The 25677-nt window shown below is 31.9% G+C and overlaps 2 protein-coding genes and 1 pseudogene across 2 annotated transcripts; 1 reads left to right on the forward strand and 2 right to left on the reverse strand.

Annotated features, from left to right (window-relative positions):
• Positions 1-246: 246 nt before the first annotated feature.
• Positions 247-3296, reverse strand: LOC107920786 (probable receptor-like protein kinase At5g59700). The gene has a single exon (XM_016850634.2). It carries the CDS (start codon positions 2825-2827, stop codon positions 401-403), a length of 2427 nt encoding a protein of 808 aa, XP_016706123.1. The 5' UTR covers positions 2828-3296; the 3' UTR covers positions 247-400.
• Positions 3297-11050: 7754 nt separating this feature from the next.
• LOC121225565 (ABC transporter G family member 6-like) lies at positions 11051-13070 on the forward strand (annotated as a pseudogene).
• Positions 13071-14211: 1141 nt separating this feature from the next.
• LOC107918576 (acetolactate synthase small subunit 1, chloroplastic) lies at positions 14212-19990 on the reverse strand. Its single transcript, XM_016848164.2, has 12 exons — positions 19612-19990; positions 19304-19523; positions 18144-18227; positions 17865-17933; positions 17323-17406; positions 15761-15913; positions 15322-15408; positions 15120-15224; positions 14921-15043; positions 14677-14829; positions 14503-14568; positions 14212-14403 (listed from the first exon to the last, which is right to left on the reverse strand). Exons 1-12 carry the CDS (start codon positions 19833-19835, stop codon positions 14320-14322), a joined length of 1452 nt encoding a protein of 483 aa, XP_016703653.1. The 5' UTR covers positions 19836-19990; the 3' UTR covers positions 14212-14319.
• Between the last annotated feature and the right edge of the window lie 5687 nt (positions 19991-25677).

The raw sequence follows: 25677 nt of genomic DNA on the forward strand, positions 1-25677 counted from the left end.
TATACTAAATTACAAATGGCCAGACATATGCAAAACCCAGATGCCAAAATTGACACATCATTTTTCAAATAGAAATATTGACATAACTGATAAAATTATGTGTCTTGAATCTCATCATTAGGTTCTCAACAAGTCAACATTAGTGAATTTGTTTTCCACCTAAAATCTATGTAGTCTTAATTTTCTTTTTTTATTAATTTGTGATTATTCTTCTGCCATTATCGACTTTTATTATAACAATAATAATTTTGGAACAATGCAAAAGCATCAAAGCTTCTTCAGGTGATAATGAATCCAGATGATAAAATCCCAGTAAATAGAAGAGCAAAAGAAAAGAAAAAAACTATAGAATTTGCAACCATAACACAAAGCTTATGCAGAAACTGGAATGAAATGAAATTCAGCGCCTCATTTGCTCTTGTTCACTCAACAGTTGAGCAAAAACTGTAGTCATTGAAACACCAGCAAGTTCGCCTACGCTACCGGTTCGGCTGAACTCTAAGCTTGTTTCCGAGTGCCCGCCATGGCTGATTTCGGAAGAAAGCTCACCATTGTGATTGGTTTTTGTTTCATTCCCTTGAAGTTGAAGTGCAGACTCCAAGTTCCATAGGACATCTCCCATTGAAGGCCTATAAATTCCATATTTCCCCAAACATTTCTCAGTTATCTCCCAAAACTTGTTTAAAGACTCTCTTTTTATTTCACCAACAACACTAGGATCTACAATGTCTTCCAATCTCCCATTGCGGTGAGATTTCAATGCCCAGTCGACTAAATTCACCTTTTCTCTCGGAAGGGATGGATCGATAACTGGCCTTCCACAAAGGACTTCAAGCAAAACTACCCCGAAGGAGTAAACATCTGATTTCTCTGTTAGTTTTTGCGTTGTCAAGTATTCCGGGTCGAGATATCCAAAGCTTCCTTTCACCGCCGTACTCACATGTGTCCGATCAATATCTGGACCGGTCTTTGATAGACCGAAATCAGCAACTTTAGCCATGAAATTCTTGTCGAGTAGTATGTTAGCAGACTTGACATCGCGGTGAATTATTGACTTTGTTGAACCGGTATGAAGATAGTGAAGTCCTTTGACTGATCCAACGCTTATCTCGAGCCTCTGTCTCCAACTCAAGCCTGGATGACTTGAGCCATATAGATGATTCTTGAGTGTCCCATTCTCCATGTACTCATAAATTATGATCATCTCATTGTTTTCATCACAGTAACCGATCAAAGATACTAAATGGCGATGCCGGAACTGAGATAACATTTCGATCTCGGTCCGGAATTCTACGAGACCTTGACTCGATTGCGGAGTTCCCCTCTTGACTGCAACTTCGGTTTCATCTCTCAATACTCCTTTATAAACTTTACCGAAACCGCCAACCCCAATAACCAAATTTTCACTGAAATTATCAGTGGCCTCTACGAGCTCTATGAAAGGAAAGCGGGCAGTCCCATTGGAGTATACACTTCCTGTCATAGGAATATTTTGTCCTCCACCCCCTGAATCCGGCTTTCTTCTTCTTCTTCTTCGGCAGAAAAGGAAGACAAGTGCAGCCAAAATAACGAAAACAAACAATCCAACAGCCACACCAACTATTAGTGTTGTCTTGGAAGTTCTTGAGGGGACAACTTCAGAGACATCAAGCCTACCCTTATCATTATTTATTTTCATGATCTCCAAACCATTGAGAATGACACTAGGGAAGTTGACTATATTCGAGGAACCGACGCTTACATTAAGCTTGCGACTTGCACTGGCCCTTGTGTAGACATCCATGAAATATGGAACACCTAAAACATGTGATGTCTGAGAACCAAGATCAAGATGACCTGCTGAATGTGTATTGATGAAAATCTCAAGAAAGACACCTTGCTGAGTAGAATTACTTACGATATCGCAAAAATGAAGCCGGACAGCATAATCGAACCCCGGGTCAACATCAAAACTCCATGTCAAGTTCGCATTAAGGTTCGGGTCATCCAAGTTAAACCGAGTGGCAGTGCCATATACAGAAGCTGGAGCAACATCTTCAGTCACCAATCCTCCAGTAAAATTAACAGCTGAGACATTTGACACAAATGATCCTAGATTTTTGTCTATCAAATATGAATCATCTGAAACCCAAAGTCTCCATGAGGTATCATTTTGTGGAAGCACTGTTGAATTCCCCATATCCACCCTTGCAACTGTCTCCAATGCAAGTTCCCTCAAGCTTTTCTTATCGCCTTTCCGATCGACTGTTTTAGCTTCTTCGGGAACGACATTCTCAGGGATCGAAAGAACTTCCAAGGCATTAATGAAAGCAAATGACTTGGAATCAGGGATAAAACTAAGAATCAGGTTATTAGAAGTAATGTTTAAGCAGTATTCCTTAACAACAGAAACATTCCCTGATTGGGGTTCTCTAGTAAGGCTAAAGTTTTGAGCTGAAACAGAGAATTTAGCATTGCTCATATCATACTTTTGGAATAGAAATGGAAAGAAATGAAGGCGAATCCAGTGCCTCCCTTGTTCTTTGATTGAAAAGCTGTAATGGGAAGGTCCATTGAAGATTCTAGCAGTTTGATACAGTGTTGAATCATTGTAAAGTGAGATGGAGTTCGAACTAGAATTGGCAAAAATATGCTCTGGGGTTGAAAGTCTATGAGATGAAGTATTTGTATTATCAGCTACAAACTCTCGAACACCTATTGATCTATTTTTGAAGGATCCACAATCTATCAAATAGTTATCTACAGGGTTGAATCCTAGTGAAAGATTAAGTAAACAATAGAGAAATGAAATCCCAAAAACCAATCTAAAATTCCCAGGATTCTCCATGAGAGAACAAACTGCACTTAAAAATGGAATATATATATATATAAACCTAACAAACTATAACACAAAAAGAAGCTAACCTGAGATTTGTAGATAAGAAAACTGATGAGCTAAGTACTTGTAAAAAAAAAACAGTAAACAAAAATCAATGAAAAGACTGATAAAAAGAAGGGGAAAAAAAACCCAATTTGAAGAAAGGAACAAAAACAAAGAAAGATAATATCACATTACGAAAGTAATGAGGTTCACAAGCTGTTCAAAACTTGAAATTATCTTTCAGAACAACTTATAGGAAAGAAACAGGTAATGAGAAAAAGACTAGAAAAAGTTGATGGTTTAATTAATTGAGTAGAAAAAGGCAAAATAAATATAATAAATAAATGAAAAGGAATGAAAATCTGGGTCAAAAGGATTTGAAAGTTTGAATAAGAAGTAGATATAATTGAAGTACGAGAGGAGGACAGCTATGGAGGGTGGCAGAGTCCCTCACTTTCCTCCCGTGCCGAAGTTAAATACTGTCTGCTTTTTGTTAAAATTTAAAACTTACATTTTACCCTTTTTATTTAAAAAATAAATAAATTAGTCTTTATATATTAGATCAAATAGTAAATTAATTTTTTTTAAATTTAATCAATTTTTACTGTTAAAAATTGGTTCTTGTATGTTAGCATGAGGTATACATGGCATACTACGTGTCATTATCTAGTTATTTTATCAGCCACGTTAATTTTTAACCATATAAATAGATAATTTTTTTAACAGAAATAATCAATTTTCTCTTTGGTTTAACATATATATGGACTAATTTGTTCATATTTTTAAATAGAGGGGCAAAATGTAATCTAACTTCTAGTAAAGGGGCCTCTACAATACTTTTAAACATTTTATATTTCAAAAATAAATTAAAAAATGTTAATTTATAAAATCCTAAATTATATTTACAACAGAATAATATTTTTTATTATTAAATTTTATATATTAGAAATATATTTTATGAAAAGTTGAAAGAATTTGAAATCAAATTTTGAAGACGATATTATTAGAAACGAAATTTATGAACCTAAAAAGGAGTTGTATTCGTGAATTATAAAGTCAGAGAGATACGGTGGTTGTAAAAAAAAAAACATTTAACACTAAGATGAATTAATAGCTAAAAAAATTGAATTTAATTACTTTTTTGTAATATTTTAATTATTTAATTAATTCATTATTTAAATAATAGTAATATTAAAATAATATTTTTATATAATATTGAAAGTGAGGTGGAATGAGAAGGTTCGAACTTGTGTTACAAGACCTTAATCATCGCTACATATAAATCTAGACTAGTATAGTATTAATATAGCTAAAAGTATTATAGAGGCCCTTATACTAGGAGTCAGATTGTATTTTGTCCCTCTATTTAAAATGAGTAAATTAGTCATTGTACATTAGATCAAAGAGCAAATTAGTCATTTCTATTAAAATTTTCATCTATTTGTACTGTTAAATATTGGCGTGCTTAACATAATAGCCAAACAGTGACACGTGATGTGTCATGTATACAGCATATTGACATACAAAGACCAATTTTTAATAGTAGAAATATATAGAATTTTTAACAGAAGAACTAATGTACAAAGACTAACTTTCTCAATTTCTGAGTCGAGAAAGTAAAATATAATCTGATTCCTAGTATAAAAACTTTAACGATACCTTTTTCTATTATAATATTATCTTTTATCAAAAGAATAATATTATAATGTTAACGAATAAAGGTACATGTTTGAACGAAAAATTCATGGTTTGATTACAACTTGGACCCACAATTTTAATTTTATTATTTTAAGTATTTTGTCTTTTTTTGGTTAATAATTACGTTTAATAATTTTATTTTGAAAATACAATAAAAAACAAACTTTGCCAGTTACAGTTTTGAAAACATATTTTCTTTTTCCCATGTAAAACACGTTTTTTTTTCTCTTTCGTATATTTTAAAATTTTATGAGTAAAATATTAAAGTAGTCACTTTTATTTAGCTCAAGTTACATATTAATCACTTATGTTTGAAATATTACGTTTTAGTTACTTACGTTAACGTGTTGTAACATTTTAGTCACTGAGCCATTAATTATCGTTAACGGTGTAACAATAAGCTGACATAACATATTATTACACAATTGGTCCTCATATTTTTTTGTTTTGAGCAATTTAATTTTTTTTTGCTTTTATGTTCTTTTCTTTTTCATTCTCTTATGTTTCTGCCTCTGTTTCCTTCCCTTCTCCATCTCTTTTAATGTAGTTTTTCTATATTTTCTCTTTGTTAAAACTAAAGGGGAAGAAAAAAAAAGGAAAATAAAGAGATAAAAAGAAAAAAATTAAATTGTTCAAAAAAAAAGGATAAGGACTAGTTTTAACAAATGGAAAACATAAAAAAACTAAGTTAAAAGAGATGAAGAAGAGAAGAAAACAAAGGGAGAAACAGAAGATAATAGAAAATAAAGAAAAAAATTAAAATTACTCAAAGCGAAAAAATATTATGACCAATTGTATAATTTAACTTAAAAATTTTATTTAAAATAATAATTTAACGTGTCACATCAATTTATCGTTACACCGTTAATGATAAATAACAATTTAATGACTAAAATATAATGTGAGATAAATAAAAATAAATATTTTAATAGTTTACCTAAATTTAAAAAATAAAAATTATCGCTGTCAGAAAATAAAAATAAATGTAAAGATGAACTAAAATATTTATTTTAATAAAGAGGATAATTTTATTTATTTATTAGTATATTTATATATAATTTTTAATGAAACATCCCATTGATGCTGTTTTTATTACTTGTCGCTATAGAAATGATGTGAAAAACGCGTTTTCTAAATCAAACGGCGCTAATGACGGCAAAAAGAAAACATCCTCTGCGGATTCTTTTTAATACCCAAACAAATTGAACAGTATAACAATCTTATGATGCATTTATAGAATTATAAAAAACAAAATTTAAACACAAATTATTTTAATGACGGGAGGATATTTTCATAATTTTTCTAATCGAGTTGTGTCCGTTAACTAATGACATTAACTCAGTCAATAACTTAAATAAGATTATAAATATTAGAAATTTTATTGCACTTGTATGCGTGTAAAAATTACAAATTTAGAACATAAATGTCTGTTGAAAATTAACTTATTTGGCGAGAGTATATAAAAGTATGAAAAGACTAAAAGGTCATCAAAATAATAATAGTAGTCATTTAATAAATGGGTATATTAGTCATTTTCTAGCTGAGTTGGTACTCGGTTAACCAGTGACACCAACTCAGTCAAGGGTTTTATTAATAGTATAAATATTTTAATTTGATTATTTTTAGCTGTGTTTCATTATATATTGAAAATTTTTAATATTTATTTTTGTAATTGCTTTTATAATTATATTAACTTTTTACTTAGTATAAAATTTTCAAAAAAAGAAAGTGTTGAATATAATAAGTAGATATTAATGTTGAAAATATTAAATTGATTTTATTCTCAAAATCTTGTTTATAAAATAAATTATTTACTATTTTATTAAAAATAAAATATTCAAATTATTAACTTTAATTTTTATCCAAAACTAAAATAAATAATACCATATTAATAATATTAAAATTATGAAATAATTAATTTTTAAAAATCAAAATTTACTATTATCAAACAAAATAATTATATAGAGTGCTTATTTTTACTAATATATAAAATAGTTTTATAATATAAATTTTCTGGTTATAAAATTCAGTTTATCAAATAAACCCTTAGTCTTTATACTTTTCAATTTTTAAAATTGCAATTTTGATCAAACGATAATTGTTAATCTTATTAAGTTAAATTATTCTATTTTCAATTTTTTGTGCAGCAAACAAATTATCACATGTATAATTTCATTAATAGCTATCATTTATCAGAATTGAAGTTTGAAATTTTGAAAAGTATATGTGCTAAAAATGATCAAATTAGATAACATGGATTAAATCCACAATTTAAGAGGACCAGTAACAGAATTTGACCTAATGGATTAACTGATTCAATTTGGTTTAAGATTAAAATTTTAAAACTTAAAAAGTGTAAAGACTAAAAATGAATAATTTAAAAATCACAGGACAAAATTTGGCCAAATCATAGTATAGGGATTACATCCTCAATTTATACAGAGTATAGGAACTAATATCAAATTTTGACCCATAATTGTATAACTGTATCGCATATATCAATCCCATAAACCATGCTTATGGGATGTGTTAATTATGTGGAGGATATCTAACCCATTAACGAAGACCATATCACTTGAGAAGCACATTTGGAGGATCGGAGAACCTTATCTAATCTCTTAGATTATGAATATTGGATTGGATTGCAAGTTTGCAACACTGTATCCTTAGCTGCCAAGAGTCCATATTTACTTTGATTTTTACTAGTATATTATATTCAGTTGTTTTATAGGGATTGATATAGATATTCTTATGTTATCAAGTTTTGAAATATTTTATATAATTGAAAGACTTGTATAGGTTGTTATATAGAGAGAATTGAGCATTTAATGGATCGGGCTTTCCTATCCCGTTTCAAAGGCCATTCATGGATCGGCCTTTCCTATCCCTAAAGCCAAGAGAAAAAACCCCAAAAGTCACCATCCCCGTCCATTTTCGGTAACCCGAAGGACTCCGGCGACAACCCCAAACACGGCGTTCAGGTACGTTCTTTTTTTCTTAAGTTATATTTTATATTTGCAATAAAGAAGAGAAATGAACAGAAACAAATCGAAACCGAAAAGAAACTAAGAAAATCACCTTTGATGTTTTTTATTTCTTCAAAATATATATTTTTTTGCTCAAAATCGGAACACCTTACATGTTCTTAGTTTCGGCTTTTATAGCCGATTTACATGAAATCCCTAGTCTATGCCTATGCCTGTCTCGCTCGCCTTGATTTGTTTGTAGGGATCAACGCACGTGGATGGAGGTGACCGTGGCAGTTGGCGGTGGTTGCTGGCAGAGCAGGTGAGCGGAAGACCAAAGGTCAGAAGGAGCGGCGCCTAGGGCTCCTCTGTTTTCTGCTAGGTTTTTTGTTTTGGGTTTTTGGCTAGGGTTAGGCTATTGGGCCTATTCGGGTTTGGCATGTGGGCTGGTTCTGCTGGGTTAGGTCTGTTTTAGGTAAGTGGTTGGGTATCGGGTTATTGGGCTATTTGTTCGGGTTGTGTTGTATTGGACTTTATAGACTGTAATTTGGGCTTTTATTTTGAGTTTAATTGGGCCCCGAGCAAAATGGCCTGCAACACTTACAATGTACAATTGTCTGTACTCACTAATCCCTAATTGTCCTCACATAGAAGTGAAATAACTCTCCAATATAGCTGATAATATGAAAGATGGATCTACCCTACAAATGTTCCCAAAGTAAACTCAATAAAACGCTCTCTAAACGCATGCTTAAGCAAGCCATTCAATAGCCTTTATATAGGCAGTGCATATGTAGAATTTGGCTTGGATAACCTCATCCTATCAACTTAAAATTTAAACTTTAAATGGCCTTTGAGTAGTCAGGAGATTATCCTTGATTTAAGTAATGTGCTAAGCCTTTTAAATCTTTGTCTTGCTGGCTAGATTATTTGTCTCTTGAATAGAAGAGTCATTGTGAAGTTCAAAATTGTCCTTACATTTGCTGCTTATTTCGAGTTACAAAAATATCTATCAAGATATATATTGATAGTTATTTTCGGTTGAAACTCATGTTGCAACATTAAGTGTGACAAAACTTTGCATCGTTCAATGCTCCAACAAACTCTAAACAACACCTAAAGTTAAATTTTTCATTAGGCACACATGTCATGATGCACTAGCTACCAAAGACAACAAGGCCAAAAAGAGCAAGGCATAAAGACTCAAGCTGCTCGAGGTGGTGTAATGGAAACAAAACCGTTGAACATGTCTTGTTATTTTGTCCATTTGCAAGTGTAGTGTGGGAGACATGGCCAAAAAGAACAAGGCATAAAGACTCAAGGTGCTCGAGGTGGTGTAATGGAAACAAAACCATTGAACATGTCTTGTTCTTTTGTCCATTTGCAAGTGTAGTGTGGGAGGCTTGTAGTCTCAACTATAAACGATAAGGAATGACTTCAAAAATTTTTAAGTTTGGTTGGAAGGTATTGTTTCCTCCTTTTCGAACTTTGGCTCCTTTAGCTCGAAAACATTTATACCATTTTTTTTCTTTTGCCAGGTTATCCGGAAAACGAAAAATAATTTCGTCATTAATAACATTGACAAGGATCCTATTTCAACATGATAAGAAGCTTTCCTCCTTTTCTCTGAAATCACGACGTACCTGTAAGATCAGTCACATAATCATATAACTGATTATTTGGAAAAGGTGACCTCCAAACTTCTTTAAGATCAATTATGATGCTTGAATGGCACAAGGTACTGAGACATATGCTAGTATCGTGATTGTTTGTAGGGATAGTAATGAGATTATTGTTGATGGTTGAAAGGCAAAATGCTCTTATTGAATCCAACTAGAATCATGATATAATTCATCACAAGAGAAGCCAATATGCTTGCATATAAAATTGCTAAAGCCTAAATGTACTCGTCCAAGAACAAAATAATAATAATAACAAGCCACGAAAAGTTCATTTAAATAAAATTATAATTAATGTTTCCCATACTTTCTTTACTTCCCATTTTTAAACTCAACTCTTATGGTGCCGATTGAGTCTTAGTTTAATTGGCATGAATATTATTGTCAATGCAAGAGAACAAGGGTTCGAGTGCGCTGAAGCGCATTATCCTCCTGTTCATGGGTTAAGGAGGAGCTATGGATAGTTTTAGGCATTGTGTCAAAAGAACAGATACGATCATATAACCTATAATGAGAACGTATAATGACCAATTTTTAACAGTAAAAATGGGTGAAATTTTTAACAGAATGACCAATCTGTTCTTTGATCTAACATACAATGACAAATTTGTCTAATTTTTTAAGTAAATGAGACAAAATACAATCCGACTTTTAATATAAAAGTCTCCATGATATTTTTACCTTAAAAATAGTAATAATCCCAACTTAAAATTTATTGAATTTTACATTAATTAAGTACTAATATACATATAACATATATCCATATGTTTTTTATATTTCATTCGAATCATAACATCAATGTGATAATAAAAAGCTAAAATATATTGCTAATCCTTGTATTTGTATAAAATTAACAATTTAGTCCTTATGCTTTAAAAATTAAAAAATCAATCCTTTTATTTTAAATTTTATCAAAGTACAGGGACTAACAATACATTTTAACCCAGCTTGCATTATTTATTACACAGCTTTCTCTACGTATATATCGAAAGGATTATCGTAATATTTTGTTTGTATAAATGACAACAAAGAAATCACTGTTTTCAATGATTTTTTAAAAATAAACTCAATTAATTGATTCACAGAATCACGGACGCAATTTTATATAATTTAATATTTATTTTTGTCAATTTGACCCATTTTAGATTACACTTAATTTAACCATTAATGGTGAAGTTAATGATTCTTCAATTTAACTTTAGCCATCCCTCCCGCACTAAACAAACAAACCAATAAAAAATATCAATCTTAGTCCTTATATTTTTGTATATTTATAATTTAGTCATTATATTTTCATTTAAAGGAATTTACATTTTCTACTTTTCAGATTTAAAAGTTCAAGACTAATTGTTAACACGGATAAAACTCTTTTGTCAAATTCAGATTCATTACAAGTTACAACGTAGAGGAAAATAAAAGTAGAAAAACTAAATTCTAAATTTACAAAGTATTAAGGACTTATAGTAAATTTTAACCAAAAATACCATGTGCCACGTGTTATGCACCCATTGGTCAGAATGATCGCCCACGTACACCTTCCCTCCTAAGAAAAAAGAGACTTCGTAGATCTCAGATCAGATTATTTGGTTCAGCCAAAGAGTATTTACAGAACTAAATATTATTTATAATTATTTTTAAATATTTTAAATTTAATTCATTTTAAAATATATATATATTTATAAATCTTATTTAAGTTACCTTTTCAGTTTTCTCTTAATCCGTTACACTACCCAATGAAAACCCTAATAATAAAATTAATTAATGATAATAATAATAATAAAAATATAATTACCAAATAATTAACATTTTCACGTGAATTCCCAAGTTCTATAATATAATAACCAAATTTGCAGAGATTCATCACGCAAAAACAAAAAACAAAAATGTCTCGTATTATAGCTGAAAACAGTGGAGGTGGTCATGTACTGGACGCCGCCACAGGCAACGGAACTCCGGTCTGTGAAACCAGCGTTGATGTCACGAAGCTGCCGTCAATGCCATTTCTTCTTTCTTTCAACCATCTTACTTACAGTGTAAAGGTCGGCCGCAAGATGCCGCTGTTGACCGGCGGCGGTAGAACAAAGACGTTGCTTAATGGTATCTCCGGGGTGGCTAGAGACGGCGAGATACTTGCGGTGCTCGGAGCAAGTGGGTCAGGGAAATCAACACTCATCGACGCTTTAGCTAATAGAATATCTAAAGGCAGTTTGAAAGGTAACATCACTTTAAACGACGAAGTTGTTGAATCTCGGGTGTTGAAATCGATTTCGGCTTACGTTATGCAACATGATTTGCTTTTCCCAATGCTCACCGTCGAGGAAACCTTAATGTTCGCCGCCGAGTTTCGGCTTCCTCGAACCATGTCTAAATCCAAGAAGAGAACTCGAGTTCAAGCTTTGATTGATCAATTAGGGTTAAGAAATGCCACTGAAACTGTTATCGGTGACGAAGGCCATCGAGGTGTTTCCGGCGGAGAACGACGCCGTGTGTCGATCGGAGTCAATATAATTCATGACCCCATTATTTTGTTCTTAGATGAGCCTACATCAGGGCTTGATTCCACAAGTGCTTTCATGATAGTGAAGGCATTGCAAAAGATTGCTCAAAGTGGAAGCATTGTTATAATGTCAATTCATCAGCCAAGTTATAGAATTCTTGGTTTACTTGACAGATTGATAATTTTGTCTAATGGCCAAATTGTTTATACCGGTTTACCGACAAATCTGTAGCTATATTTCTCCGAATTCGGGTACTCCACACCCAAGAAGGAAAATAAAACCGAGTTCGCTCTCGACTTAACTTGGGAACTCGAAGGATCTCCTGAAGGAACAAAAAGTTTGATCGAATTCAACAAGAAATGGCAGAGCAAAAACTCCGAGGTCCGTCTTTGTTCGTCGCTAAAAGAAGCAATTAGCGTCAGTATTTCTAAAGGCAAACTTGTTTCTACTTCAACAGCCATGGTCCCTAGATTTGCAAACTCTTTCTGGAAAGAAATACTTGTTTTATCGAACAGATCGATATTAAATTCGAGGAGGATGCCAGAGTTGTTCGTTACTCGATTAGTGGCGGTTTTAGTGACGGGTTCATTTTAGCAACCATGTTTTGGCAACTAGATAATTCACCAAAAGGGATACAAGAAAGATTAGGGTTTTATGCTTGTACCGACACTCTCCCGGTTCTTCTCCACAAAAGATCATCTTACGTGATATCAAATGCTTTGGTGGTTTTACCGGGACTAATCATCCTATCATTTGCTTTCACGACGATAACGTTTTGGGCAATAGGCCTCAACGGCGGATTTTCAGGGTTCTTATATTATTTATTGATCATATTCGCTTCGTTTTGGTCCGGAAGTTCACTCGTCACATTTCTATCCGGTATTATCCCACATTTGATGTTAGGTTACCCGATTGTCGTCGCTATTTTAGCGTGTTTCTTGCTCTTTAGCGGCTTTTTTATCAATCGGGACCGAATCCCGGCCTATTGGATTTGGTTTCACTATTTATCCGTTATCAAGTATCCTTATGAAGCGGTTCTACATAACGAATTCGATAATTCGACAGAGTGTTTCATGAGAGGAATTCAGTTATTCGACGACACTCCACTCGTAACAATTCCAAATGCCATGAAAGTGAGATTGTTGCAGTCGTTTAGCGATGTATTAGGGACAAAGATTACAAGCTCGACATGCTTTTCAAGGGGAGTTGATATTTTGAGAAACCAAGGGATTACAGATTTGAGCAAATGGGATTGCTTGTTCATTACCTTGGCATGGGGATTCTTTTTCAGGATTTTGTTTTATTTCTCTTTGTTATTTGGAAGCAAAAACAAGAGAACATGAAAATTAATAAAATAAATTTGCTTTAATTTGTGTTCTTTTTTTTACTTCAATTTCGTCTTTTTATAGAGATAAGTCCATCAAATTCGAAATTAATTGTGGGTTTAGATAGATAGTACGTTTAGTTGTGATTAATATAAAAACACTAGTGAAATTAAATATTGTAGTAATATTGTAATGTGAGACAAAAAATAAGCTAAATGTATTGCACCTCCATCCAAATCTATATTAAGAATTATTAGTCAGGAAAAAAATGTTGAAAATAGACTTTCATGTTTTAACATGAAATCAATACGTATATATTAGCTAAATCTCATGCATTGTTTTGGGAGATCTGTCTTGAAAATAGCTTTAAACTGATTAGATTGAGAATTGGTATGAATCAATTAAAAAATCGGTTGAATCGACAATTGAACTAGAATTTTTTTTTAAAAAAATAATTATTTTCTAAGTTAATATCTTTTTAATCGGACTAGCGAACTAGTGTCCTAATTTGTTCGACCATCGGTCCGATTTAAAAAGCATTGCTCCCAAGTATATCACTTTTATCATTTTTTACAAGCATAAAATTTAATTGGCCTCCTAATTTTACAAAAAAAAAATTATTTTAACCCTCCATTTAATTTTCACATCTTTTAATTTTTGAATGTCACATTAGCAATAAATTTATTTTTAAAAAAACTAAAATATATATATTTTTAAATTCTCATATGTTTTAAAAATATATATATTTAACTACTAAATTAAAAATACAGATTGATATACATATAATTTATATCCTCATATGTTTTAATATTATATTCAAAAAATCATATTAAGATTATATGTGGTTAAAAGAATATTTTCTTCAGGGATCCCTAAAATAAACTTTTTTTTCAATTGATCTCTTTAAAATTGTTAAAATTTTAAATTAATAAAAATAAAATTACACTTTAACCCTTAAAAATTATAAATATTTAATTTAATCTTTTAAAAATTATAAAAAAATAGACTATTAAAATGGTAAAATTACATTATTCATATTGTAAAATTCCCTTTGATTTTCTTGATAAAGAATTTATATATAGATCAGTTAAATTATGAAAACAGTGGATTATACTTCCCGGTTCTGTATTTCTTATTTTGGATTGTAGGGATGGTAAGTTTTGTTGAGAACTAAGGAGCAAAAGGTGACCAACAACCATCAATTTGCATCAAAATCCCAAGGGTAAACACAGACAGAGAGATACACTAGACTTGCGTTTGCTAGGATCAGTAGAGCTAAATAAGAAAAGGAAACTAGAAAGGAAGAGGATATCCACGGAGATACGTCGAATCCACACCCGACTCCCGCACCAGTGCCACTCTTCCGGTCCGAGCCACCTTCAACACATTAAACAAAATAAATAGAGGTTGACCAACCGTATGGGCGTTTTTACGAACTAGTTATAAAACTTGGTAAAAGAAACTTGAGCCACAAACCTCACAAATTCCATAGGGCTCTAATAATTTCTGAAGAGCAACCATCTTGTTTAAATCACCGGTCAGCTGTGGAGAGCAGGACAATAATAATGATCATCGAAATATAGATTCTGAAAAAGGAAGCAATATGTCGAATGTGTGAAGGTGACTTTAAGGTATATAACAAGATTTGACCTCGAGAGTAATAGTGTGATCAGACACATCAACAGCTTTAGCTCGGAATATGTTAGCAATGTCAAGGATGTCCCTTCGAGCAGCAGGGCTCACAGCAACTTTTATCAACATTAGCTCTCGCTCTGCAAATGGTGAGTGAGTCATATCCTGCACCTGAACCACATTATTGAAATAAGTCATTTTTTTTCTTTAGCTCAAGGCTGAATTTTCTAGAAATTTAAAGTTCGTATCCTATGCCTCTCACCTCGTAAAGATCTACTAACTTTCGAAGCTGCTGAAACAATTTTGCAAGTGTCTCATCCGTTCCAGGAATAACGGTTGTAATGCGAGAAAGTCCATCTTTCTCAGCAGGTCCCACAGCTAGACTCTGTGATAGTCAATAAGCCTTAGATGAGCTAAATAGAAGGCATAGAAAAAGCAGCATGAAACAAAACCAAGCTGACCTGAATATTATAGCCTCTTCGGGAAATAACCCCAGTAACCACATTTAGAACACCAGGAGAGTCATTCACAACCATAGCTAAAGTATGTGACCGAAGCCCACGTGACTGAAACATTGAACTAAGCACATAAGGAACACACATGAGAAATAGATTATTAGTATAATGTAAAGAGCCATCGGAGAAAACGAAAAAGTTATCTTACATCTTCGTCATAGAGAACCCCCCAATGAGCATCGAGAACTTGATTTACAGGGAAGCCGTCAAAAGGTTCCACAGGATATACATCACCCTTCATGTGACAAATAGAAAACTTGAGATTATCTAATTTCCTAAGACTTGATGCATGGTGAAAGTACACAAAAATATTAAATGAAGAGTGTAGAACAATCATAATGCAGATTCAGCAAAACACATAGACCAAGCTATCCAAATCTATTTGCAAGCTTTTGATTTATCCTCATATGGGACTTGGGATGCATAAATCAGAAAAAAAAAAACACCTCTTGTAAGTGTCCCTTCAATTTCCCAATGACATGGTATGCATAATTTTAAATGGAAAATTGTTTAATAATCGTTAAATAAAGAGGCGTGTAAAGAGAATAGCATGTAGAGCCTTCCAAATAGAAGTAAAAAGTGGATACCTTTGAGTATGTATTGATATCACCATTAACTAGTCGTTTTGCATCCCTTATAACCACACCATTGGTTGATCTACCTTCAAGATCAGAATAAGAGGCAGCAGAAAATCCCCAAAAAGGAGCAGTTTCCCCCATCTTCTCACGCCTAAGAGCAATCTATGTCATGTTCAACCTTAGTAAACATAATGATCTGATATCTCAATAGGAGGCCTCAAAGGTCCATCCTTTTACGTCCGTATAGTTCAATGAAACTTTCACATTAAGTCACAGTAAGTTCACAAAAGAATGACACTATCCAACCTAAAATCAACTGGCAAAAGAGGAAAGATTCAACTTTAATATAAAACCACAGAAAACGGAAGACTCAATAGTTGTCGATAAAATGAAAATGGGTGGTCCATCTCACATGTGGCTAGGCAAGAAGATGGACTACCTTTGGGTTTTGTTACCATGTTAAGCATCCAATCTAAAACCAATGGTAAAATACTAGGAGTCGCCCGCATGAATATAAGACCATAGGAAACCCAAAACCTCATAGTTGTGGAATAACACCAGTTAACAATGTGAGAGAAGAAAATCAAACGAAATACTTTTGCTCTCTCTTTGGCAAACATCTAAGCACATGCACAACAGAGGCAAATAAACATACGTGAAAGAAGAGGTGAAATACATTATTATGATATAGAAAACCGAAAACCAAACCATCAAGCATTAATCCCAATAAATAAAGATATAGTACAAAGTCATATTTTATAAACATAACTTCATCCGAGGCATGTTCACAAATTACATTGATAACACATGCAAAGCATAGGAAACATTATTGACACGATCCTTTAATCATACCCGCTGACCTTTCCAAGTAGTGTAGCACACCAATGAGTCCCGATTCGTAGTTTATGAAAGAAGATAGTGACTTATTTGAAGATCTCAAGAAGTATAGGAGGCTGATTAGGAAACTGAACTATCTTACAGTAACTTGTCCTGATATTGCATACTCTGTTCATGCTGTGAGTCAATTCATGTCTTCTCCAACAATTAGATATTAAGCGGCTCTGGAACAAATTCTTTGTTTTTTAAAGGGAACTCTAGGACAACATCTATTACATAAAAAATATGAACGCACTAACGTTGAGTGTTTCTTAAATGCAGATTGAGCAGGATCGGTGATTGACAGAAGATCCACTTTGGGGGCATATTGCATCAACTATTAAGCGAAGTCAGTTTAAAAACTACATTGCTGGCAAAACTGTGGTGTGAATCCAAGCTGCTCTTCATATATTCTATAATCCAGTGTTTCACGAAAAAACTAAGCATATTGAAATTGACTATCATTTTGTCCATGATAAGATTCAAAAAATTTTCATCTCTACTGGCTATGTTAAAATTGGAGATCTACTAGGATACGACGTGAATGCATACATGTTTTTCTCTTCTCATAATCTCTTCTTAATTTTTTACTTATGTACATACTATTTTGTACTAACGAAAATCTAGTGAATCTCATGCACATACTATTTTTTCGTCAAGAAAACTATTTATACAAGTTCATGGGAATTTCATACCTTCCCAGTCCTCGCAAGTTCTTTTATCCCAAACTTGCTCAAGTTTCTTTGAACGGCTGCCATCTTTCCTGGGTCTCCAGTAACCTAAAATATGCATATGCATTCAAATAATAAATGAATAAAAAATTTCAAAACATAAAGACCAATTTTGCTTTCTAAGAAAATCAGCATATTAAGAAGCTTGTAATAAAATCGATTCATTCACAATGCTGATGTCAAGAGCAACCATGACACTTACAATGCCAATGGACAATAATATCCAACTTAGTAATGTTGATTATCATTTGACTCTACAAAGATTGCAAATTATTGTAAAATGAAATAATCACCTCACCTCGAGAAATAAATATCCACCTAAGATTATAAAGTTGTGATAATTTACAGTGTTTTTCTTTTCTTTTCTTCACAATTTTGTTTTTCATAGCTTTTGATATTTTCACTAGTCCCATACCAAGATATTTAAAAGTAAATATGTCTAATTGCCAAAATCATACATATACAAATAAAACTAATCATGAAATATTAGAAGATCAAGAATCCACCTCAACAGTTAAAAAGTGTTCTGAAGTATCCACAATCCTTGCTCTGAAAATGTCTACTAGCCACATGATCTAAAAAGTATAGTACAAATTAGAGATTGAATGCTGAGATGTAGGGAAAGAAATAGAAATGAAATCAAAGTTTCCAATAACCCTTTAAGAGAACAATTTCCATCAACTTGCCACAAAAATTAGTTGAGCAAATAATTTTAGATGCTTACATAATAACAAAAAATTAGCTACTCCAAACAGGTCAATACTTGCTTCCAAACAACACAATACCTCAGCACGAGTGGTTGGATTAGTGTTGAGTTTTATAAGCATTAATTCACGTTCTACATGTGGTTCCATCGAGATATCGTCGACCTAATAGACAAGGTAGTTAATGCACAAATAGAAAAATAATAGATATCCGTCAGTTCCAATAGAAAATATAAATAATAATACCTATAAGCATTTACTTCAAAAAATTCCAAGTGATATAAATTCTATGTTTGGTGCTTTAACCCTGGCCAAGCAAAGGAAAAAACTGAGAAAACATTGGTAAGATAATCTGCATTACTATCAGGTTGAGTTGTATGACGGCTAACTCAAGTTTAGGCAAGCAAATTTATTACTAAAAATAAATGTGTCATTTCAGCATTCTATAATCTTTTGGCTTAAGAAAAGTGTACATTATTGAACCCTCATTGACCAAAAACAACAATCAAGTAGGTCCTTCCATTAATGAAAACCGTCAATTGACTGGTTTGACCGTTAACAACACTAACGTGACTAACAAAGCTTATGTGTGGCATGCCACAAGGATAATATGCTGATGTGGCATGCCACAACCATATATTTATTCTTTTTGCGATTTAGTTCCTCATGCTTTGTATTTAAGCACTTTATCAAATGAATAAAAATACTTCATTTCAACTGGTCTATCATCGCAAAGATGCTAATAGAAAGGCCTGCATTCAAAGGCGGACCATAATGGTGGCTTAGGAGCCTTAGCCCTCCAAAGATGGGAAATCTTGATTTATCCCTTGAAACTTTTAGAAAATTTTAACTAAGCTCTCTTAAATTTTTAAAAATTATCACTAATCTCACAGAATTTTAAAAATTTTAATTAGACCCCAATTTTTTAAAATTCTCATTAAACTACTATCATTTTTGAAATTTTTTAAAAATTTTACTAGGCACTGCAAAACTTAGTCCCAATATCCTCCACTTCCTGCATTGTTTTGTTTGTCAGCAGAATATGGAAATTGGGTACTTTGGTTGAATGAATATTATGTTATCAAAGTCTGTTGTTATAAAAACAGGTCAAGAAGCTGAATTTATAAAAGCATATCATGATGTAATTGGCAATTTAGAAAGATCAAACCATATCTTAAAGCTAAACTATAATTGGAAAAAAGGACAAAAAAGAGTTGAAAAAGTTGAAAATATTATATTACCTTGATGACATTAACAAGCTTGTTTAATTGTTCAACGACTTGTCGCAAAATCCTTTCAGTCCCAGATACAACAATGGTAAAAAGAGCCTTGTCCTTGTTGAGACCAACAGCAAGGGACTCAATATTGTAACCTCTCCTCGCAAACACCCCTGCTATTCTGTTAATGATCCCACTCTCATCCCCAACGAACACTGAAATTGTGTGGCGTTTAACCCTGTCCCTGAAGTTACAATTTTACAAGTCAATTTACAAGAAATGATTCTAAAGGAGAAATAGTTAGTAAAGACACTGAAACTGTGAATAATTACTTGGAAGCAGTGGGAGGAGATACAGTGTCTATGAGAGGCAACGCATTGGCTTTGTCAGTTGTGGCAGAGGGTACATGCAAGGCCTTTGAGCTTGAGAGTTCAAGAGCTAATTCCTTAGCTTTGAAATTGGGTTTAGACCCAATATTGTTACTACCAATGCGGCTGCGGTTTGTTGAAAATGGGTTCTGAAATGGAACAGTGGCTGAGAGTGAAGCCGCCGCCATGTATGGTTTCTTTGCAAGTTACTGCTACTGGACCTGGTTTAGGAAAGGGGGGAGAGAGTTAAAGTTTAACGAGGCAAAACAAGAAACAAACTCTTTTGTCACGACTCACGAGTTACATGTGAATATGCAAGGCAAAGACGCATTTTGTCAGGTTCATTATAACACGTGCTTTCATTTGCCAATTTCAATAGATTCCCGGGTTAAATTAGAGTAAACTATTTTTGTTTCGTATTATATTTTAATCACTTATATTTGAAATATTACGTTTTAGTCACTTATATTATCATTTTATTACGAAGTGATCACTCTATCATTAAACCCTATTACACCCGAGTGACAGTCTAAATAGATTTTAAATGTCAATTTTGGGATGAAAATATATTTTTAATTAAATAAATTTAATTTAGACGGTCACGTAGGACATCCAAGTTGGCACTTAAAACTCATTTGGACTGCCACGTAGGACTATCGTTAAGGGGGGAGCTTAATGGTTGAGTGATCACTTCGTAGCAAAAAGATAATGTAAGTGACTAAAACGTAATATTTCAAACATAAATAACTAAAATATAATTTCAGGCAAACAAAAGTGACTATTTTTATAGTTTGGTTATTAATTTATGGGTACATGTCGTTTTCTTTCTAATATTTATGATTTAAGCGTCTTTTTTCTAATATTTATGAGAATAAGTCGTTTTTCGAGAGATAATATGAAAACGCGTCTTGCAACGTCATGTTAGTCAAAACGCATCCTACAAAATGCATTTTCCCTAAAAAATTCGAACGTAGTTATTTTTTGTTAGAAAGTTAAATGTTAGTTTTTTTATGCTTAAGCCATAGGTTCAATTATTCTCTTACTCACAAAGTAATTTGATGAAAATGTAATTAAGAATGTAGTAGTTACACTCTCTTATAATTATAAAGAATTTCAATTTCCTAGAAGTGCTTGACTCATAAAGCGTAATTATATTGTTATTCCCTATATCATGTTTGGTAAAACAAATTGTAATTACATAGTTATATTATTTATATTTTTAAAAATATTAATTGCTATAAAAAATTAGCAATGCAATAATTTTTTTTTCTAAATAAGTAACAAAAAATTAATCATCATGTGTAATATGTTATTTTAAGACAGCAGTCGATAAAACGATTACCAATAAAAGTAAAAAAAATAAACATCATATGCAATTTTATGTAATTGCTTTAGCATTCCATATGTGTTGCTCAAGCTATTCCCTCTTTAATACTTAACATATTCTCATTATCATCATTTGTTGGTCCTTAATTGAGGTCTTCATCGTCTAAATATGGTTTTATATTATTGAGATTATTAATATCTCATTCTTCAATGTACTCTTCAAAAAACGGATCATTCCAATTCCATCCACGAATGAAGTTATGAAATATGCAACATGCTAATATAAACCAATCTTATTTTTTATGCTATACTAAGGTAATGTTAATATGATTTTTTTATATATATAACAAATGTCCTCTCAAACATATTTCGAAGTTTTGAATGTCTCAAATTAAAGAGCTCGCGAACCATTTCTAGTGCGTGTGCTTGACTCCATTCTCTCAAATAATATTGTAACACTAAATATAGTGTAAGAGAACCTTTTGTATTTGTATAATTAGCATCTACCATATAATAATCTGGGTTTACGGTGTAAACAATTAAAAGTTTTGATTATATAAACTTAATTTGGAGAAATATTCATATTAAATTATAACTTTTTTATAATACCTAAATTAGGTAAATAATAATATAAAATATTACATTTATATTATAAAGTGTGTAATAACTTTTCTAATATTTCTAATAATATTTTTTGGCCATAACATTAAAATTTATAAATAAAGTATGGCAAAAATTATAATATATATTTGTTATAAATAAGTACATTATTTTTTATAATATATAGCATGAAAATTAAATAAGTTATATTTATATCTTTGGACCATAAGTATATTATAATACATAAATTATCTTATAATATATTATTTGACCATAACTTTAGAAATATTTTAGTATTTAAATAATATAATTTTTTGTTATTAACTTTATAAAATACACATAGGAGATGTTTAGTAAATAGAGTTTTGGGTTTCTTCTTCTTCTTCTTCTTCTTCTTATCTAATTTGGGCACAAATGGAAGATTGGGTAGTCGAACACTCAACCTGTAATGTTTGATGAATGGAGGTTTGTAATAGCTTGTTGAGCTAAAACCTTCAAAACACAAAATGTTGGGATAGACAATTTTTTTCAACAATTGATTGGAAATGAGATATGTGGTAACATATCTCTATACTTGCTAAAAAATTACTATATTTGCCACATGCTCTCAAACCTAATAAGAGTGTCAAGATGGCCTCACTTCTCTCATTTTCACTTTCAACTCCAAAGTCCAAAGTAAATCTAAAAAAAAACCTCTACGTGAATTTACAGAAATCTATATTGTCACAAGAAATTTTCAGTCGAGCCCATTCGTCCTTGTTAGAAATCAACCCGATTAAGCAATGAACAAGTAAAAATATAGCAGAAGAAATTGAGAAATTGAACACACAAATTTAACATGGAAAAACCCTTCCAAAGAGTATAAAAAACCACGAGCAAATATAATTTTACTATAATGGCAAAAGAACGAAGAGTACAAAAGATGGAGATAAAAAACTAAATCCCGAAAAACCTGAAAACAAATAACCCTCAAAACGTAAACACAAAATTCTCTAAATTGTTATAAGTTCTAATCTCTAGTGGGTGTATTTTCTAAGGTTGCAAAAGAACCTATTTATAGGCTAAATTAGTAGGTCAAATAAGCTATGCTAATAAATGTTAAATATATTATACTAACAAATACTAAATCTTCTAAAAAGAAAATATATATTGTTTAATTTTACTTGCAAGCAATCTCTTAGAACTTGGGTCACACGACTCTAACAATCTTTACCTTGACACGAATTTTTACAACGCTATCTTTGTCAAAGCCCGCCACGGGCCTATCTTGAACTATGTAGGGAATTAACTGAGTTGAATCTGTGCTTAGAAGCTGGAAGACTTCCAGCATTCGACTTGTACACTGCCAAATCAAAACTAACCCAGGTTTAATTTTCACGAACACAGTGCCCTAACTTTTCAAAACCTGTACCCAAAGAGAACCTTTATTCAACAAAACGGTCATACATTTTTCCCTCCTATGACCAAGTTGTCTCCGCTCCAAACGAGTTGACTTTGACTCCGTAACGAACGAGGGACATCCGATTTCACCAGTCACTGTAAAACCTTCCAGAATATAAAGATTGCCAATTCTTTTACATTTTAACAAAACGAGAGTTGCACGAGATACTTTAATGTCGTTCAACTCGATGTTGATTCTGTATCATTTCAAGTCTAAAATGCTCAAGGAGATGTGATTCTTTTGTAAATTAGGTACATACCTAACATCTGAGAGTGTTCTAACCGTCCCATCGTGTATCCTAATTTTAATAGTACCAATACCAATTACCTTACTAGATGAATCGTTGCTCATGCGCACAACTCCACATTCAAACGAACTGTATGTGGAGAACCATTCTCTATTGGGACACATGTGGAAAGAATATCCCGAATTTAGGATCAATTCGGACGTGAGCTTAGAGTTATGCTCGTTGAGACTAACAAGAAATCATCACTGCTTTCATCAGCCAAATTAGCACCAACTATATCTTCCTCGTTACTCTCAGCAGCTCTTTTATTTCGCAGTTTATAATAATCTACTTTGACGTGACCTAACTTTTCACAATAGCGACATCTTTTGTCTCGTTTCTTTGATGCTACCAAAACGGAAGCTTGCCTATCTGCCTTGCTATCCAAACCAGACTCATTATCGAGTTTGTCTCTACTCGACAAATGACCCTTCACATATTCGAATAAGAGTTTGTCTCTGCCATAAATTAGGGTCTCCCTGAAGGACTTGTATGAAGGGGCAAGGAGCACAATAATAGCATAGCCTGATCTTCATCGTCAATATAAACCTCAATGTTCTTTAAATCATTTAAAAGAGTAATGAATTGACTGATGTGATCTCTAAGAAGCTCACATTCGTTCATGCGAAACGTAAATAGACGTTGTTTCAACACTAAGCGATTAGTTAGAGACTTAGTCGCATAAAGAGTTTCTAACCTTTTCTACAAGACAGATGAGGTCTTCTCCATCAATACCTCCTACAATACCGTATTCGCGAGGCACAACTGGATTGCAAACAATACCTTTTCATTAAGCTCCCATTCTGTTTGATTTAGATTCACAGGCTTTTTCCCGGTAACAACCTTTTTCAAGCTGGTTTGAACTAAAATTGACATCATCCGAACTTGTTACAGATTACCATAGAACTTTTCAATTTCAAAATTTGCTGCCATCTCTAAACGGGCTGATCTATGAAAATTGAACTAGCTCTGATACCACTTGTTAAGAATCAACTCGATTAAGCAACGAACAACTAAAATAGTAGAAGAAATTGAGAAATTGAACACATAAATTTAACATGGAAAAATCACTCCAAAGAGGATAAAAAACTACGGGAAAGATAATTTTACTATAATGACAAAAGAATGAAGAGTACAAAAGATGGAGATAAAAAACTAAACCCCGAAAAACCCGAAAACAAAGAACCCTCAAAACGTAAACACAAAATTCTCTAAATGTTGCAAAAGAACCTATTTATAGGCTAAATTAGTAGGTCAAATAAACTATGCTAATAAATGCTAAATATATTATACTAATAAATACTAAATCTTCTAGAAAGAAAATATATTTTGTTTAACTTGACTTGTAAGCAATATCTTAGAATTTAGGTTACATAACTCTAACAGTTCTTCAATATTTATGCACTCTTAATTTATTTTCAATTTACTTGTGTAAAATGATTTCTTATGTAACTTTATATTAATTAAAATATGCTACTTGACAAATTTATTCAGAGCGTGACATAATTATCACTAATTTACATACTAAAAACATGACATAATTATTACTAATAATATAGTTTACAATTATATTGATACAATATTAATATTTATCAATTTCCACAAGGTTAATATTTGTAAATAAGGAACTTAATAAATTTTTTTATTTAAAATTTCAAGAATGTTCACTAATTAATTTCTATAATGGATGTTTTAATTTCTTGGAAATAGTGTTTTATTTCAATAAACTTACCCAAGACTAAAATATTATAAACAAATAAATACTTAACAATAAACAAATAGATATCAGCTAAGTTTTACAAAACACTCTTAAATAAACCATTAATAGAATCAGTTAATAGAATCAGACACTGCAATCAGCAATCAACTATCAACCAATTGTCAAATAGGGCCATAAATTATTTTTACAATATAATTTTTTTAGGATTTATAATATAACTTTAAAAATGTTTGGCTACAATAGTCTCAAACACTCGTGGTATTTATATTTATAATATAATTTTTATAACTTAAACTTGGGTAAAAAGTTAATTTTTTAAAATTAAATTATGAGTGTTTAGAAAACTATAGGTAATTGGATTTAGGTGTAATTACTTCAATTATGATCCTAAAAATTAAAGCTCTAATTACGCTAAATTTAACGAGAATTGTACGTTATAATGATTAACCAAACATATGAGCTCTAAAAAACCTTCACATTGTTAGACTTTAGATTCCTCAAAATTCTCGTAAAAATAAAAATCTCAACACCCATAAATATCGAGATAATCTTAAAAATAAACACATTTTAGAAAATAATCCCAAATTCATCATGTTTTAGAAATTTTTCTTTTCAAAAATTCAAATAAATTGGGCGGGGCCTGGAAATTACAACTGG

This window comes from Gossypium hirsutum, chromosome D13 (genome assembly GCF_007990345.1).
Source record: "Gossypium hirsutum isolate 1008001.06 chromosome D13, Gossypium_hirsutum_v2.1, whole genome shotgun sequence".
Classification (NCBI taxonomy): domain Eukaryota; kingdom Viridiplantae; phylum Streptophyta; class Magnoliopsida; order Malvales; family Malvaceae; genus Gossypium; species Gossypium hirsutum.

Coding starts and splice junctions, on each gene's coding strand:
- LOC107918576 (XM_016848164.2), bottom strand. CDS start 19,835: ATGGCGGCGGCTTCACTCTCAGCCACTGTTCCATTTCAGAACCCATTT. Junction 15,409..15,760: donor ATATCAATACATACTCAAAG/GTATCCACTTTT, acceptor TGTCACATGAAG/GGTGATGTATATCCTGTGGA. Junction 15,044..15,119: donor GAAGAGGCTATAATATTCAG/GTCAGCTTGGTT, acceptor TGACTATCACAG/AGTCTAGCTGTGGGACCTGC.
- LOC107920786 (XM_016850634.2), bottom strand. CDS start 2,827: ATGGAGAATCCTGGGAATTTTAGATTGGTTTTTGGGATTTCATTTCTC.